The 15,225-nt window shown below is 38.1% G+C and overlaps 1 protein-coding gene across 1 annotated transcript in view; it reads left to right on the forward strand.

The window, feature by feature from the left end:
- The first annotated feature begins 284 nt into the window (after positions 1 to 284).
- Positions 285 to 15,225, forward strand: part of LOC128662804 (ubiquinol-cytochrome-c reductase complex assembly factor 1) — a 416,092-nt gene continuing 401,151 nt past the window's right edge. The window contains exons 1-2 of the mRNA XM_053716768.1: positions 285 to 810; positions 7,146 to 7,255. Of these exons, the coding sequence (XP_053572743.1) occupies positions 285 to 810; positions 7,146 to 7,255 (636 nt within the window). The remainder of the gene's footprint in view (positions 811 to 7,145; positions 7,256 to 15,225) is intronic.

Genomic DNA, 15,225 nt, shown 5'->3' on the forward strand with positions numbered 1-15,225 from the left:
GGAACGATATAGAAAACATCCATATAGATTTGGAAAACACTCTCTCTAAAGAAATAAAACATACTTTGGAAATTAAATACATGCAATATTATTTAGATTCAAATATGGTACCAAGAGGTCTCAGATTAAAAAAAGATTGTACATTTACACTACCAGAAAATTTAAAAATAGAATGGTTTGAAGTATTAGAAAATGCCTCTTTAAACCTTATGAAAATTGTAGTCAAAGCGAGAAATATACAACTTTCAGAAGTAAAAAAAGACATTGAAACTATAAAAAATAAAATGAACAGCATAGAACAAAATGAGGAACACAAGAACACACAAATTGAAATAATAAGGAGAACCTCTGAACTTAAAAATAACATCACCTTGCAGAAAAATTCAAAATTTCAAAGAGATACAACAGATTATAAAACAAATGAAGATGAGAGTAATTCCAAACAAATTACTAAAGAAAGGAATATAGAGGAAATTATTATTGATAACCCCACCACAGATAACTCTAGAAGAGAAATAGCACATTTATTTAGCAAAAAGAAAAACATGAATAAAGATAAAGAAAATGTACCCAATTATACAAATAACAAACATAAAACTAATTATCAGAATCACAAAAGAATTGAAGAAGTGAATAAACAGCCAAATAAGAGAAATGAAAATCATCACAATAATGAGAATGAATATCAGAACATAGACTCTGAAAATTGGTCAAAAACACCAAGTAGAAACACAAATAATGGTTGGCACACAAAAAGAGAAGAATATATACCACAAAGGAGAGGATATAATCAATACAACAATGAGAGAGGTTATGATAATACATATAACCAAAGAAACCACCAAAATTGGTACCCCAATAGTCATCAAAATTGGTATCAACACAGATACCAAAATAGATATCAGAACCATGAAAACTCAGATAGAGATTTTTACAGTCATCAATACAATTATTACAATAACAGATACAATGACAACAGACATAATAATAGACAAAATAACAATGGATTTAGAAATCAATCAAACCATTCATATAATATGTATAGAGAATACCCCAAACACTCCTATAATGAACAACAAAACTGGAGAATACCCCTACAAAACAGATATACACCACTACAAGCACAACAGAGCCCCGCGAGAACTCATCAATTCAGGAAACAACCAAATTCAAACATACAAGAAGACAACACACAGACAAAACATTTTTTAGAGGGTGTCCCCGCAAAGGCGGGGCCATCAAGAGATTATCCAGGAGCTATAATATCAGAAAGAAACACACAAGGAAAAAGAAGATTAGAGGTAGAAGAGGGAGAGGAACCTCTAAACAAATCACAAAGGAGATAGAAAGCAAAAAGAAAGTTGGAATATTTAATTTAAGTAAAGTGATTTTAACCAAAGAACAGGAGAAAGTATTAGGAAAAGGCCTCACGTTTGCACCATCATGCAGACTCAATAAATTTGAGACCTTAATTAATGTCAATCAGTACATTAGAAAACTCACATTAAAAAGATACTTTCTCAAAAATCCCATACAATACAGAGACACACAAAACAGTTACATCCATACAGACCTGAAGGCAAAATCCGATTTCTTTCCTATACAGGAGAAAAGCGAACACATAAAACTATTTGAGGAGAATATAAAGAAAGATTTAGAAACACTTGATCAAAGCAAACCTTTTAAAAATAATATGAGTAAAAAAGAGAGTGAAACGCTTAAGGAATTACAAAATAACACTGATATAGTAGTGAAACCGGCAGATAAGGGTGGGGGGATTGTCCTAATGGACACAAACTATTATATCCAAGAAGCAAATAGGATCTTACAAGATAAGACTACTTACACTAAACTTAAACAGAATCCATTAAAGCAACAGGAATTAAAACTAGGAACATTACTCAAAGAGGCTACGAAAGAAGGTATAATTAATGAATCAGAATTTAACTTTTTAAATACAACATATCCTAAGACCCCCACCTTTTACTTTCTACCAAAGATCCACAAAGATCTTAAAAATCCCCCTGGCCGTCCCATAATCTCTGGGATAGGTTCCCTTACATCAGGTCTATCCCAGTATGTAGATTTTTTCCTACAGAAATATGTGATAACGCTACCAGCATATTTAAGAGACTCGACACATTTTCTAAATAAAATCCAAAACCTAGAATGGAAAGAAAATTACATTATGGCAACATGTGATGTCAATTCTTTGTATACTAATATATCACACCATATGGGAAAAGAGGCTATTAAATCATTTTTAGACAGAGATATAGATCTATCTGAGACTCAAAATAAATTTATTTTGGATTGTATTGGTTTTATCCTACAAAATAACAGTTTTTTATTCAATAAGGAGGTATTTCTCCAAATTAAGGGAACTGCAATGGGCACAAGGTTCGCCCCCAGTTATGCTAATTTATTTATGGGCCATTTTGAAGAGAATTACATCTACAATGGCCATTGGGAGGCGAACCTTGTGCTCTATTGCAGATTCATAGATGACATTTTTATTGTGTGGCGTGGGGACGTTGAACTATTAAACATATTTTTAACAGATCTTAACAGTAACAACTTAGGAATATCCTTCTCTCATGAATACAGTTGTAGGAAACTCAATTTTTTAGATATTGCAATAGAAATCAATGATAATCAAATACACACTGAAACCTACTTCAAAGCGATTGACGCTAATAATTATATACATTCATCCAGTTGCCATTTAAATCAATGGAAACACAATATCCCAAAAAGCCAGTATATGAGAGTAAAGAAAAATTGTTCATCTCTAGAAAGCTATCAGACACAATCCCAGATATTAACTACCAGATTTATAGAGAAAGGTTATGACAGCAATAGAATAGGCAAAATACAACAAGAGGTTGCTAAAATTGATAGAAATATCTTATTACTACCAAAAAAGAAATCCGTTGCACAAAAAACCAATGAACTGTTTGTACCTTTCATCACTGGGTTTAGCTCAGAACACTATGAAGTCAAAAAGATTCTGAGAAAACATTGGCATTTAATTAAACAGGACCATATACTAGGGAATCAAGTAAAAAATCAACCTGATATAATTTTTAAAAAAGCTAGAAACTTAAAGAGTTTATTATCTCCCAGTGAATATAAGGAAAAACAACAACATTCTACATATAAAGATATGAAAGGAGATAAACTAATTGTTTTTTTTCCGTGTAACACCTGTAAGTCATGCAAACACAGTCATAAGATAAAAGATTTAAAATCACATAACACAAACTTCAGTTTTAAAATAAAGCAATTAATAAGATGTTCTGATAAGAATATAATCTATTGCATCAAATGTTCATGTAATCTGTTCTATTTTGGACAGACGAGTAGGATTTTAAGAGATCGCATCAGGGAACATATTTTAAAAATAGAGCACGGCTCTTCAGAAACAAAATTATATAACCATTTTAAAGAAAAACATGAAGGGAGTCTAAAAGATTTTAAATATTGGGGTGTAACACAAATTAATCTTGGGAGTAGGGGAGGGAATATCAACAATGTATTACTTAAAAAGGAAGCTGAATTTATATTCAATTTTAAAACCCTCCACCCCCATGGCCTGAACTCCGAAATGGATCTTAGTAGGCTAATATGAAAATCCAATTTTTCAAATTTTTTAAAAAAAGAATTTTAAATAATCTTTTTATACACGTGTATGATTTTATATTTTATAATACATGTGTATATATTATTATTTTTATTTTAAACTAATTCCTAATTTTGCACAAACTTCATGAAATTGTTATTACTTTGTACAAATGTTCGATATCTCTAACACCACCACATTAACACACACATATAACTACCAAAACCATTTAGAAACTTAGTAGAGACAGAATCATCTCAAATATTTGTTGTTTATATACACACATATATTTTTATATATTTTTTCCGTATATATTTTAATAACTTTTTTATATTTTTTTATATTGTTTCCATATTCAATAAGAGGTTGCCAAGATTGGATTTATTGTATCAAATGAATCAAATAAAAGATACTTAAAATCAAGTGTAAACATATGAATTAACAAAACAATGTAACGTTTTTGATTAAAGTGTTTGTAAACACAATGATTCACATATCTACAATAGCTTATTCACTATTGGCTGGGTATTATCCAATGAGAAAAGAGAGAGGGCTATTTAAAATGGCCTAAACATTTAGTAAGCATCTTGATAAAGGCCCCTGGAGGCTGAAACGCGTAGAACTTGCTTACTATACCTTGATACATTTTATATCTCTTTACTAGCTGAGGTATCGTTGGTGGATAGGACAGGTACATTGAGCGGTCACTGATCACAGGTGAGCCGTCTCTGCATGTGTAATTCCTGCCCCAGGACCCACAGAAAACGAACCCAGAGTGCTTTTTAAAGGTCTATCATTCATAGGCTGAAATATTGCACAACGGCGCTTTACTATTTGGAAATCTGAACTGAACTTTAACCCGGAACTTGACCCCTCTGGGACCATTTCCACACGCTGGATACCTGCTGCAGAGGACGGACAGATACTGGCTAAGAACAGGCTAAAAAACGGAGGAAAGCCATACAGAAAGAAGATAAAGTTACTTCTCACATCACTCCGTTTTTACCCGGTCTTTGAATTGACACACTGGTAACATTACCCCCTAAGGAGATCACACTGGTAAACATTACCACCCACGGATCACACTGGTAAACATTATCACCCACGGATCAGCTCCATTTTGGGAATACTGATATTAAGCATTTTTTAATAGACTTTATAGTTATTTTATCAGTTATTTTATCTGTTTTTGTCATATAGGCTGCCAATAATTCTGGTTGGTTATGCATGCTGCTAATAATTCTGTTTAGTCATATATGCTGCTAATGATTTTGTTTGTTTGAGAGCCTCAGATGGTCACTCTCATTGCAGTCTTTTAGATACACTCATTTTTTACCTGATGCCGGCATCTTTTATAGGAGTTATCTGTTAGAATTTATGTTAGAATTTAGCTTATATTGTTATAATAAATATTGATTTATTTGTACATATATATCCAATTCTTTTTTTTGGCTACGTAGACACGCTAATTTTAATTCGATTTTTATTATTTATACTAGTAATGCACTATCTCATTAGAGTTTTTTAGATATTTTGGCTCTCAGCTATTCGTTAGCGCTATCCCTCCCCCACATTTTCTTTTTGTACTAAGGGTGTACTTTATGAGGTTAGCACACTCCATATTGGGATTAGCTAGGAGAGCAGAAGTGTAGTATCCCTAATCACACTCTACATTTTTAGCTGGTGAAGACAAGGTAGGAAGATCTTCAGGGGATTAGTGTTAGGTTTATTTAAGGGGGGTTTGGGTTAGATTAGGGGTATGTGGGTGGTGGGTTGTAATGTTGGGGGGGGGTATTGTATGTTTTTTTTTACAGGCAAAAGAGCTGAACTTCTTGGGGCATGCCCCGCAAAGGGCCCTGTTCAGGGCTGGTAAGGTAAAAGAGCTTGTAACTTTTTTAATTTAGAATAGGGTAGGGAATTTTTTATTTTGGGGGGCTTTGTTATTTTATTAGGGGGCTTAGAGTAGGTGTAATTAGTTTAAAATTGTTGTAATATTTTTCTTATGTTTGTAAATATTTTTTTATTTTCTGTAACTTAGTTCTTTTTTATTTTTTGTACTTTAGCTAGTTTATTTAATTGTATTTATTTGTAGGAATTGTGTTTAATGTATTTATTGATAGTGTAGTGTTAGGTTAATTGTAGGTAATTGTAGGTAGTTTATTTAATTATTTTATTGATAGGGTAGTGTTAGGTTTAATTATATCTTAGGTTAGGATTTATTTTACAGGTAAATTTGTTATTATTTTAACTAGGTAACTATTAAATAGTTCTTAACTATTTAATAGCTATTGTACCTGGTTAAAATAATTACAAAGTTGCCTGTAAAATAAATATTAATCCTAAAATAGCTATAATATAATTATAATTTATATTGTAGCTATATTAGGATTTATTTTACAGGTAAGTATTTAGCTTTAAATAGGAATAATTTATTTAATAAGAGTTAATTTATTTCGTTAGATGTAAATTATATTTAATTTAGGGGGGTGTTAGTGTTAGGGTTAGACTTAGCTTTAGGGGTTAATCCATTTATTAGAATAGCGGTGAGCTCCGATCGGAAGATTAGGGGTTAATAATTGAAGGTAGGTGTCGGCGATGTTAGGGAGGGCAGATTAGGGGTTAATACTATTTATGATAGGGTTAGTGAGGCGGATTAGGGGTTAATAACTTTATTATAGTAGCGCTCAGGTCCGCTCGGCAGATTAGGGGTTAATAAGTGTAGGCAGGTGTCGGCGACGTTGTGGGGGGCAGATTAGGGGTTAATAAATATAATATAGGGGTCGGCGGTGTTAGGGGTAGCAGATTAGGGGTACATAGGGATAACGTAGGTGGCGGCGCTTTGCGGTCGGAAGATTAGGGGTTAATTATTTTAAGTAGCTGGCGGCGATGTTGTGGGGGGCAGGTTAGGGGTTAATAAATATAATATAGGGGTCGGCGATGTTAGGGCAGCAGATTAGGGGTACCTAGGGATAACGTAGGTTGCGGCGGTTTACGGAGCGGCAGATTAGGGGTTTAAAAAAATATGCAGGGGTCAGCGATAGCGGGGGCGGCAGATTAGGGGTTAATAAGTGTAAGGTTAGGGGTGTTTAGACTCGGGGTACATGTTAGGGTGTTAGGTGCAGACGTAGGAAGTGTTTCCCCATAGGAAACAATGGGGCTGCGTTAGGAGCTGAACGCTGCTTTTTTGCAGGTGTTAGGTTTTTTTTCAGCTCAAACTGCCCCATTGTTTCCTATGGGAGAATCGTGCACGAGCACGTTTTTGAGGCAGGCCGCGTCCGTAAGCAACTCTGGTATCGAGAGTTGCATTTGCGGTAAAAATGCTCTACGCTCCTTTTTTGGAGCCTAACGCAGCATTTGATTAAACTCTCGATACCAGAGTTAAATTTATGGTGCGGCCAGAAAAAAGCCCGCGGAGCGTTAACAGCCCTTTTACCGCCGAACTCCAAATCTAGGCCATAGGTTTTTAGATACTAGCACTAGCACAAATGATAAAAAGGCTAACTTGGTGATGTTTTCTGTTTGTTGTTCCAGACTCGTCATATAAGATTAAATCCACAAATTTCCAGTTTCAGTGTGTTACATTCAAGCACATGTACACAGACTCGCTGTCGGAAAACCCACTATTTAAAGCAAGTAAGTTTCATTGGGTTTTATAACAATGCTATTTTCTGTTTTCATACCAGCAACATCTCTCATAGACCTTGAAAAGTTTGTATATTGTCTTTTTAACGGGACATAAAACAAGTTGGGATAGAGACAAAATATAATAATATGTACTTTAATTACTTTATCTGCAAATTTATACTGCAGTACCTCGCCATTAACCCTTTTCTCCAACATTGGTGTGTCCGGTCCACGGCTTCATCCTTACTTGTGGGATATTCTCTTCCCCTACAGGAAATGGCAAAGAGAGCACCCAGCAAGAGCTGTCCATATAGCCCCCCCTCTGGCTCCGCCCCCCAGTCATTCTCTTTGCCGCTCTGAACAAGTAGCATCTCCACAGGGATGGTAAAGAGTATGTGGTGTTAGTTGTAGTTTTTTATTTCTTCTATCAAGAGTTTGTTATTTTAAAATAGTGCCGTTTTGTACTATTTACTCTACAACAGAAAATGAAGAAGATTTCTGTTAAAGAGGAGTATGATTTTAGCAGTAGTAACTAAAATCTGTTGCTGTTCCCACGCAGGACTGTTGAAACCAGAGAACTTCAGTTGGGGGGAACAGTTTGCAGGCTTATCTGCTGCAGGTATGATCAGTCATATTTCTAACAAGACATGTTAATGCTAGAAGACTGTCAGTTTCCCTTAGGGGGTAAGTAAGCCATACAGATTATGGCTTATTATTGGGCTGTATACTGGTTGACACTATTGTGGGCTAAATCGATTGATTTACTTCATGTTTAGAGTGTTTTTGAGTATGTAAAAGCACTTTTGGGAACGTTTTTATTTGCCTGGCATTTAGTTAGACTACTATTTCAGTCAGAAAGGCCTCTTCACTCTGGTATGCAGAGGAAGGAGGCCCCGTTTTCGCGCCTCAATTGCGCAGTTTACTTCCATGGCAGTGCATGCAGCTTCATGTGAGGGGTCCTGTGGCTACAAAAAACGGACTCAGGAAGGTTTATTTCTGTGCTGAATAACTCTCAGGGAAGGTAAAGAGCCGCAGCAAGGCTGTGGCTGTGATTGTTGTGTACTAAAATTGTTAAATTGAACAAATAGCTCCGGTTTGCTCATTTTAAGGGTTAAAGTCTTGAAACTTGGTGTGCAATACTTTCAAGGCATTAGGACTCTGGGGTAAAAATTTTGTAAAAATCAGACATTGCCTTCATTGTTTTTCAACATATCAGAAATAAAGTGTGCCAGTTTATTATTTAAAGGGACAGTAACGATTTTCTTTAAAAACTTTTTTATTGCATTATTAGCCTGCCAAAGTCTGTCTAACATGTCTATACCTTCAGATGACTTATGTTCTGTGTGTATGAAAGCCAAGGTGGTTCCCCCTGTTAATGTATGCGCAAATTGTGTCATAGCGTCCAAACAAAGTATGGACAGTCCTGTCACATTGAATAAGATTGCCCAAGATGATTCTTCTAATGAAGGTAGTGGGGATAGTTCTTCATCCTCTCCTTCTGTGTCAACACCAGTTTTGCCCGCGCAGGCGATACCTAGTACATCTAGCGCGCCAATGCTTGTTACTATGCAACAATTAACAGCAGTAATGGATAATTCTATAGCAAATCTGTTATCCAAACTGCCATCCTACCCTAGAAAGCGTGATAGCTGAGTTTTAAATACAGAAGATGAGCAGGTTGGCGCTGAGGACAATTTATCAGTTATACCCTCACATCAATCTGTATTGGCAGTGAGGGAGGGTCTGTCTGAGGGGGAAATTTCTGATTCAGGAAAAGTTTCTCATCAGGCAGACACTGATGTTGTAACATTTACATTTAAGTTAGTACATCTCTGTGCCTTGCTTAAGGAGGTCCTAACTACTCTCGATGACTGTGATTCTTTGGTAATTCCAGAAAAATTGTGCAAGATGGACAAATTCTTAGAGGTCCCAGGGCACGCTGATGCCTTTCCGATACCCAAGCGGGTGGCGGACATAGTGACTAAGGAGTGGGAAAAGCCAGGTATACCTTTTGTTCCACCTCCTATATTCAAGAAAATGTTCCCCATTGTTGACCCCAGAAGGGACGCATGGCAAACGGTTCCTAAGGTTGAGGGGGCAGTGTCAACATTAGCTAAGCGCACAACTATTCCTGTTGAGGACAGTTGCGCTTTTAAAGATCCTATGGATAAAAAATTGGGAGGATTACTAAAAAAGATATTTGTTCAACAAGGTTTCCTTCTTCAACCAATCTCGTGCATTATTCCTGTCACCACGGCAGCGTATTTTTGGTTCGAGGAACTAGAAAAATCGCTCCAAAAGGAGACTCCATATGATGAAGTCATGGACAGAATTCACACACTAAAGTTGGCTAATTCCTTTATTTTGGATGCCGCTTTCCAATTGGCTAAGTTAGCGGTGAAACATTCAGGTTTTGCAATAGTGGCGCACAGAGCGCTTTGGCTAAAATCCTGGTCGGCGGATGTGACGTCCAAGAATAAATTGCTTAATATTCCTTTCAAGGGTAAGACCCTTTTCGGGCAATTGAAAGAGATTATTTCAGACATGCCCTTCCACAGGATAGGCCTTTCAAGGCTAAGAACAAATCTAATTTTCGTTCCTTTCGCAATTTCAGGAACGTACCGAATCCTAACTCTGCGGCCTCCAGACAAGAAGGCAACTCTTCCCAGCCTAAACCAGCATGGAAACCATTGCAAGGCTGGAACAAGGGTAAACAGGCCAAGAAGCCTGCTGCTGCTACCAAGACAGCATGAAGGGATAGCCCCCGATCCGGGACCGGATCTAGTAGGGGGCAGACTTTCTCTCTTCGCTCAGGCTTGGGCAAGAGATGTTCCGGATCCCTGGGCACTAGAAATAGTCTCTCAGGGGTATCTTCTAGAGTTCAAAGAACTTCCTCCAAGGGGAAGGTTCCACATGTCTTGCTTATCTTCAGACCAGATAAAGAGACAGGCATTCTTACATTGCGTAGGAGACCTATTAAAAAAGGGAGTGATAAACCCAGTTCCAGCAGTGGAACAAGGTCTGGGTTTTTACTCGAATCTGTTTGTAGTTCCCAAAAAAGAGGGAACTTTCAGGCCAATTCTGGATCTAAAAATCTTAAACAAATTCCTCAGAGTTCCATCATTCAAAATGGAAACCATTCGGACAATTTTACCAACAATCCAGGAGGGTCAATATATGACTACCGTGGACTTAAAGGATGCGTACCTGCATATTCCTATCCACAAAGATCATCATCAGTTCCTGAGGTTCGCCTTTATGGACAAACATTACCAGTTCGTGGCTCTTCCGTTCGGTTTAGCCACTGCTCCCAGAATCTTCACAAAGGTGCTAGGGTCCCTTCTAGCGGTTCTAAGGCCGAGGGGCATTGCTGTAGCACCTTATCTAGACGACATTCTAATCCAAGCGTCGTCTCTTTCCAAAGCAAAGGCTCATACAGACATTGTTCTAGCCTTTCTCAGATCTCACGGGTGGAAGGTGAACGTAGAAAAGAGTTCCCTGTCCCCGTCAACATGAGTTCCCTTTTTGGGAACAATAATAGATTCGTTAGAAATGAAGATCTTCCTGACAGAGGTCAGAAAGTTAAAGCTTCTAAACGCTTGTCAAGTTCTTCACTCTATTCTTCAGCCTTCCATAGCTCAGTGCATGGAAGTAGTAGGATTGATGGTTGCAGCAATGGACATAGTTCCTTTTACTCGAATTCATCTAAGACCATTACAACTGTGCATGCTCAATCAGTGGAATGGGGACTATGCAGACTTGTCTCCCCAGATTCAAGTAGATCAGGTAACCAGGGATTCTCTCCGCTGGTGGTTGTCTCACGATCACCTGTCTCAGGGAATGAGTTTCCGCAGACCAGAGTGGGTCATTGTCACGACCGACGACAGTCTCTTAGGCTGGGGTGCGGTCTGGGAATCTCTGAAAGCTCAAGGTCTATGGTCTCGAGAAGAGTCTCTTCTTCCGATAAACATTTTAGAACTGAGAGCAATATTCAATGCGCTCCTGGCGTGGCCTCACCTAGCAAAGGCCAAATTCATAAGGTTCCAGTCGGACAACATGACGACTGTAGCGTACATCAATCATCAGGGGGGAACAAAGAGTTCCTTAGCGATAAGAGAAGTATCCAAGATCATCAAATGGGCGGAGGATCACTCCTGCCACCTATCTGCAATTCACATCCCAGGAGTGGACAACTGGGAGGCGGATTATTTGAGTCGTCAGACTTTTCATCCGGGGGAGTGGGAACTCAACCCGGAGGTTTTTGCCCAGTTAACTCAACTATGGGGCATTCCAGATATGGATCTGATGGCGTCTCGCCAGAACGCCAAGGTTCCTCCATACGGATCCAGATCCAGGGACCCCAAGGCGACACTGGTGGATTCATTAGTGGCGCCTTGGTCGTTCAACCTAGCTTATGTGTTTCCACCGTTCCCTCTCCTTCCCAGGCTTGTAGCCAGGATCAAACAGGAGCAGGCCTCGGTGATTCTAATAGCCCCTGCGTGGCTACGCAGGACTTGGTATGCAGACCTGGTGAATATGTCATCGGCTCCACCATGGAAGCTACCTTTTGAGGCAGGATCTTCTAGTACAAGGTCCGTTCGAACATCCAAATCTAGTCTCTCTCCAACTGACTGCTTGGAAATTGAACGCTTGATTCTATCTAAGCGTGGGTTTTCAGATTCAGTCATAGATACTCTGGTTCAAGCCAGAAAACCTATAACTAGGAAGATTTACCATAAGATATGGCAAAAATATATCCGTTGGTTTGAATCCAAGGGATTCCCTTGGAGTAGAATTAAAATCCCTAGGATACTTTCCTTTCTCCAAGAAGGTCTGGATAAAGGTTTGTCAGCTAGTTCCTTAAAAGGACAGATATCTGCTCTGTCTGTGTTGTTACACAAACGGCTGGCAGCAGTGCCAGATGTACAGGCGTTTGTACAGGCATTAGTTAGAATCAAGCCTGTTTACAGACCCATGACTCCTCCTTGGAGTCTAAATTTAGTTCTTTCAGTTCTTCAGGGGGTTCCGTTTGAACCCATGCATTCCATAGATATTAAGTTACTATCTTGGAAAGTTCTGTTTTTGGTTGCTATTTCTTCTGCTAGAAGAGTTTCTGAATTATCTGCTTTGCAGTGTACTTCTCCCTATCTGGTATTCCATACGGATAAGGTAGTTTTACGTACCAAGCCTGGTTTTCTTCCAAAGGTCGTTTCCAACAGGAATATTAACCAGGAAATTGTTGTTCCTTCTCTGTGTCCGAATCCAGTTTCAAAGAAGGAACGCTTATTACACAATCTAGATGTGGTCCGTGCGTTAAAGTTCTATTTAGAAGCAACAAAGGATTTCAGACAGACATCATCCTTGTTTGTTGTGTATTCTGGTAAGAGGAGAGGACAGAAAGCTACTGCTACCTCTCTTTCTTTTTGGCTGAAAAGCATCATCCGATTGGCTTATGAGACTGCCGGACGGCAGCCTCCTGAACGAATTACAGCTCATTCTACTAGAGCTGTGGCTTCCACATGGGCTTTCAAGAACGAGGCTTCTGTTGATCAGATCTGTAAGGCAGTGACTTGGTCTTCTCTGCATACTTTTGCCAAATTTTACAAATTCGATACTTATGCTTCTTCGGAGGCTATTTTTGGGAGAAAGGTTTTGCAAGCCGTGGTGCCTTCCGTTTAGGTAACCTGGTTTGCTCCCTCCCTTCATCCGTGTCCTAAAGCTTTGGTATTGGTTCCCACAAGTAAGGATGAAGCCGTAGACCGGACACACCAATGTTGGAGAAAACAGAATTTATGTTTACCTGATAAATTTCTTTCTCCAACGGTGTGTCCGGTCCACGGCCCGCCCTGGTTTTTTAATCAGGTCTGATAATTTATTTTCTTTAACTACAGTCACCACGGTATCATATGATTTCTCCTATGCAAATATTCCTCCTTTACGTCGGTCGAATGGTTTTTAATCAGGTTTGAAAAATTTCTTTCTTTATACACTACAGTCACCACGGCACCCTATGGTTTCTCCTTTTTCTCCTAACCGTCGGTCGAATGACTGGGGGCGGAGCCAGAGGGGGGGCTATATGGACAGCTCTTGCTGGGTGCTCTCTTTGCCATTTTCTGTAGGGGAAGAGAATATCCCACAAGTAAGGATGAAGCCGTGGACCGGACACACCGTTGGAGAAAGAAATTTATCAGGTAAACATAAATTCTGTTTCTTTTAAGTTTCTGAATTGTAAAGCGCTAACTCCCCCCACACATTTCCTTCTATGTCTGTATCTATATCTAATGTTCTTTTGGTAAAATGCAAAAGTTCATAGGGATTATCTGCTGGAGCATGCCTAGAAGCTGTAAACTTAGTTGAAATACAATGCCTGTGTCTAAACACTGATAAGAGGGGTGGAGTTGGCTGCTCCAGGCAGCTAAGCTATGTAATTTATTTTGCTAATTTTGGAAAATGATTTTAAAATACTTGCCAGCAATTTTTTTAAATTTTTTTTAATGCAAATTATTTTAAATTAATTAGCTCTTTTAGGATATGCACAGATCTCAACCTGTTTTATGTAACTTTAAGGCTGTAGTGTAGAACAATGTAGGTAAGTTGGTCTGTAGTTTTCAGTTTAGTTTACTATATTGCTCTTTTGGATTGTGAATGTGGTGGATGTTTGCCTTTGATAATGAGTAAGCATTTGGGAGAATCTAATCTCCTAAATCCTTTTCTGGCATAGGGCTAGATTACATGTGGTGCACTAACGTTGGCGCATGCAATATATGAATATCATGAGTTAGTTAATTTGCGCACATATTACAAGTTGAAAGTAAACGTGTTCGCTCAAGTTCAATCGAATATAACGTGCATTACGTTTGCACCACTGAAAACCTTGCATAAAGGGTTAGAGTTAAAATGAAAGTTGCACCAAACACAGCATTAAATACATTAAAATAAACAGTAACACTCATAAAAACACTATCTGATAAATATTCATATAAATATTTTTTATTTTTTTTGAAGCATTAAAAGGTATGTAGTATATGACAAGGTGTTTGAATGGAAATAGCTTATGTGTATGTGTGTGTGTGTGTATGTATGTGTGTGTAATTTTTTTATATATATATATATATATATATATAATGTGTATATGTGTGTGTCTAAATAATAATTCTATAATAATATTTACTAAATTGTTTTACTGTGTATTTACTGTAAATATTTAAGATAACAATGTTCATCACATACAGGACAATGTTATTTTTATTTCCTCATACAGGTGGTGAGAGTTCGCAATCTATTACTCCCCGCCATTAGGAGGAGGCAAAGATTCCCAAACCCCAAGAACTCTATAAAACCCCTCCTATCTCACTGGCACCTTAGTCTTGTTTTTTGCCTCTGCTGGGAGAAGTTGAAGAATGAAGATTTGCATTTGATTCTTCAGTGAGAGGATTCTCAGACTAAGTTTTTAAGGCCCATTTCCCCTCCGATTACAGTGATTGTTGGAGGGATGTATCTGGAGTATAGGTAGTGGCATATATTTTACCTATTGGAATTTAGGCCCCAATATTCAAAACATTGACAGACCGACGAGAAACTACCTGCTTGGGTTCGCCAGGCTCGCCATCAGCCGGTCTGTCGATAGATTAGAATAAAAGGGGCAGACCCGCAGAGTGCTGATGATTGGTGATGTGTCTGCCATAGAAAAAAATAGGGATTGCCAATTGTCGGCCATTTTACCGGGGGTGGGGGGCATTTTAAATGTTCCTACACAGCACAGACAGTGCGCTCACTGAAACCAAAAACATTTTCCGTGTAGGAACACTTCAAATAATACATACATAACCTAACTGTAAATAAACCTACATTACCTACCTCACACTGGAAAATCTCGCCATGGAAAAGGTGGCAAGACAAACATGGCTGAAACCCTACACGTAAACTGCACTTCAGAGAATGGAATATACCGCACTACAGGTGATGTATCCCAATCAAAA

This window comes from Bombina bombina, chromosome 1, assembly GCF_027579735.1.
Source record: "Bombina bombina isolate aBomBom1 chromosome 1, aBomBom1.pri, whole genome shotgun sequence".
NCBI lineage: Eukaryota > Metazoa > Chordata > Amphibia > Anura > Bombinatoridae > Bombina > Bombina bombina.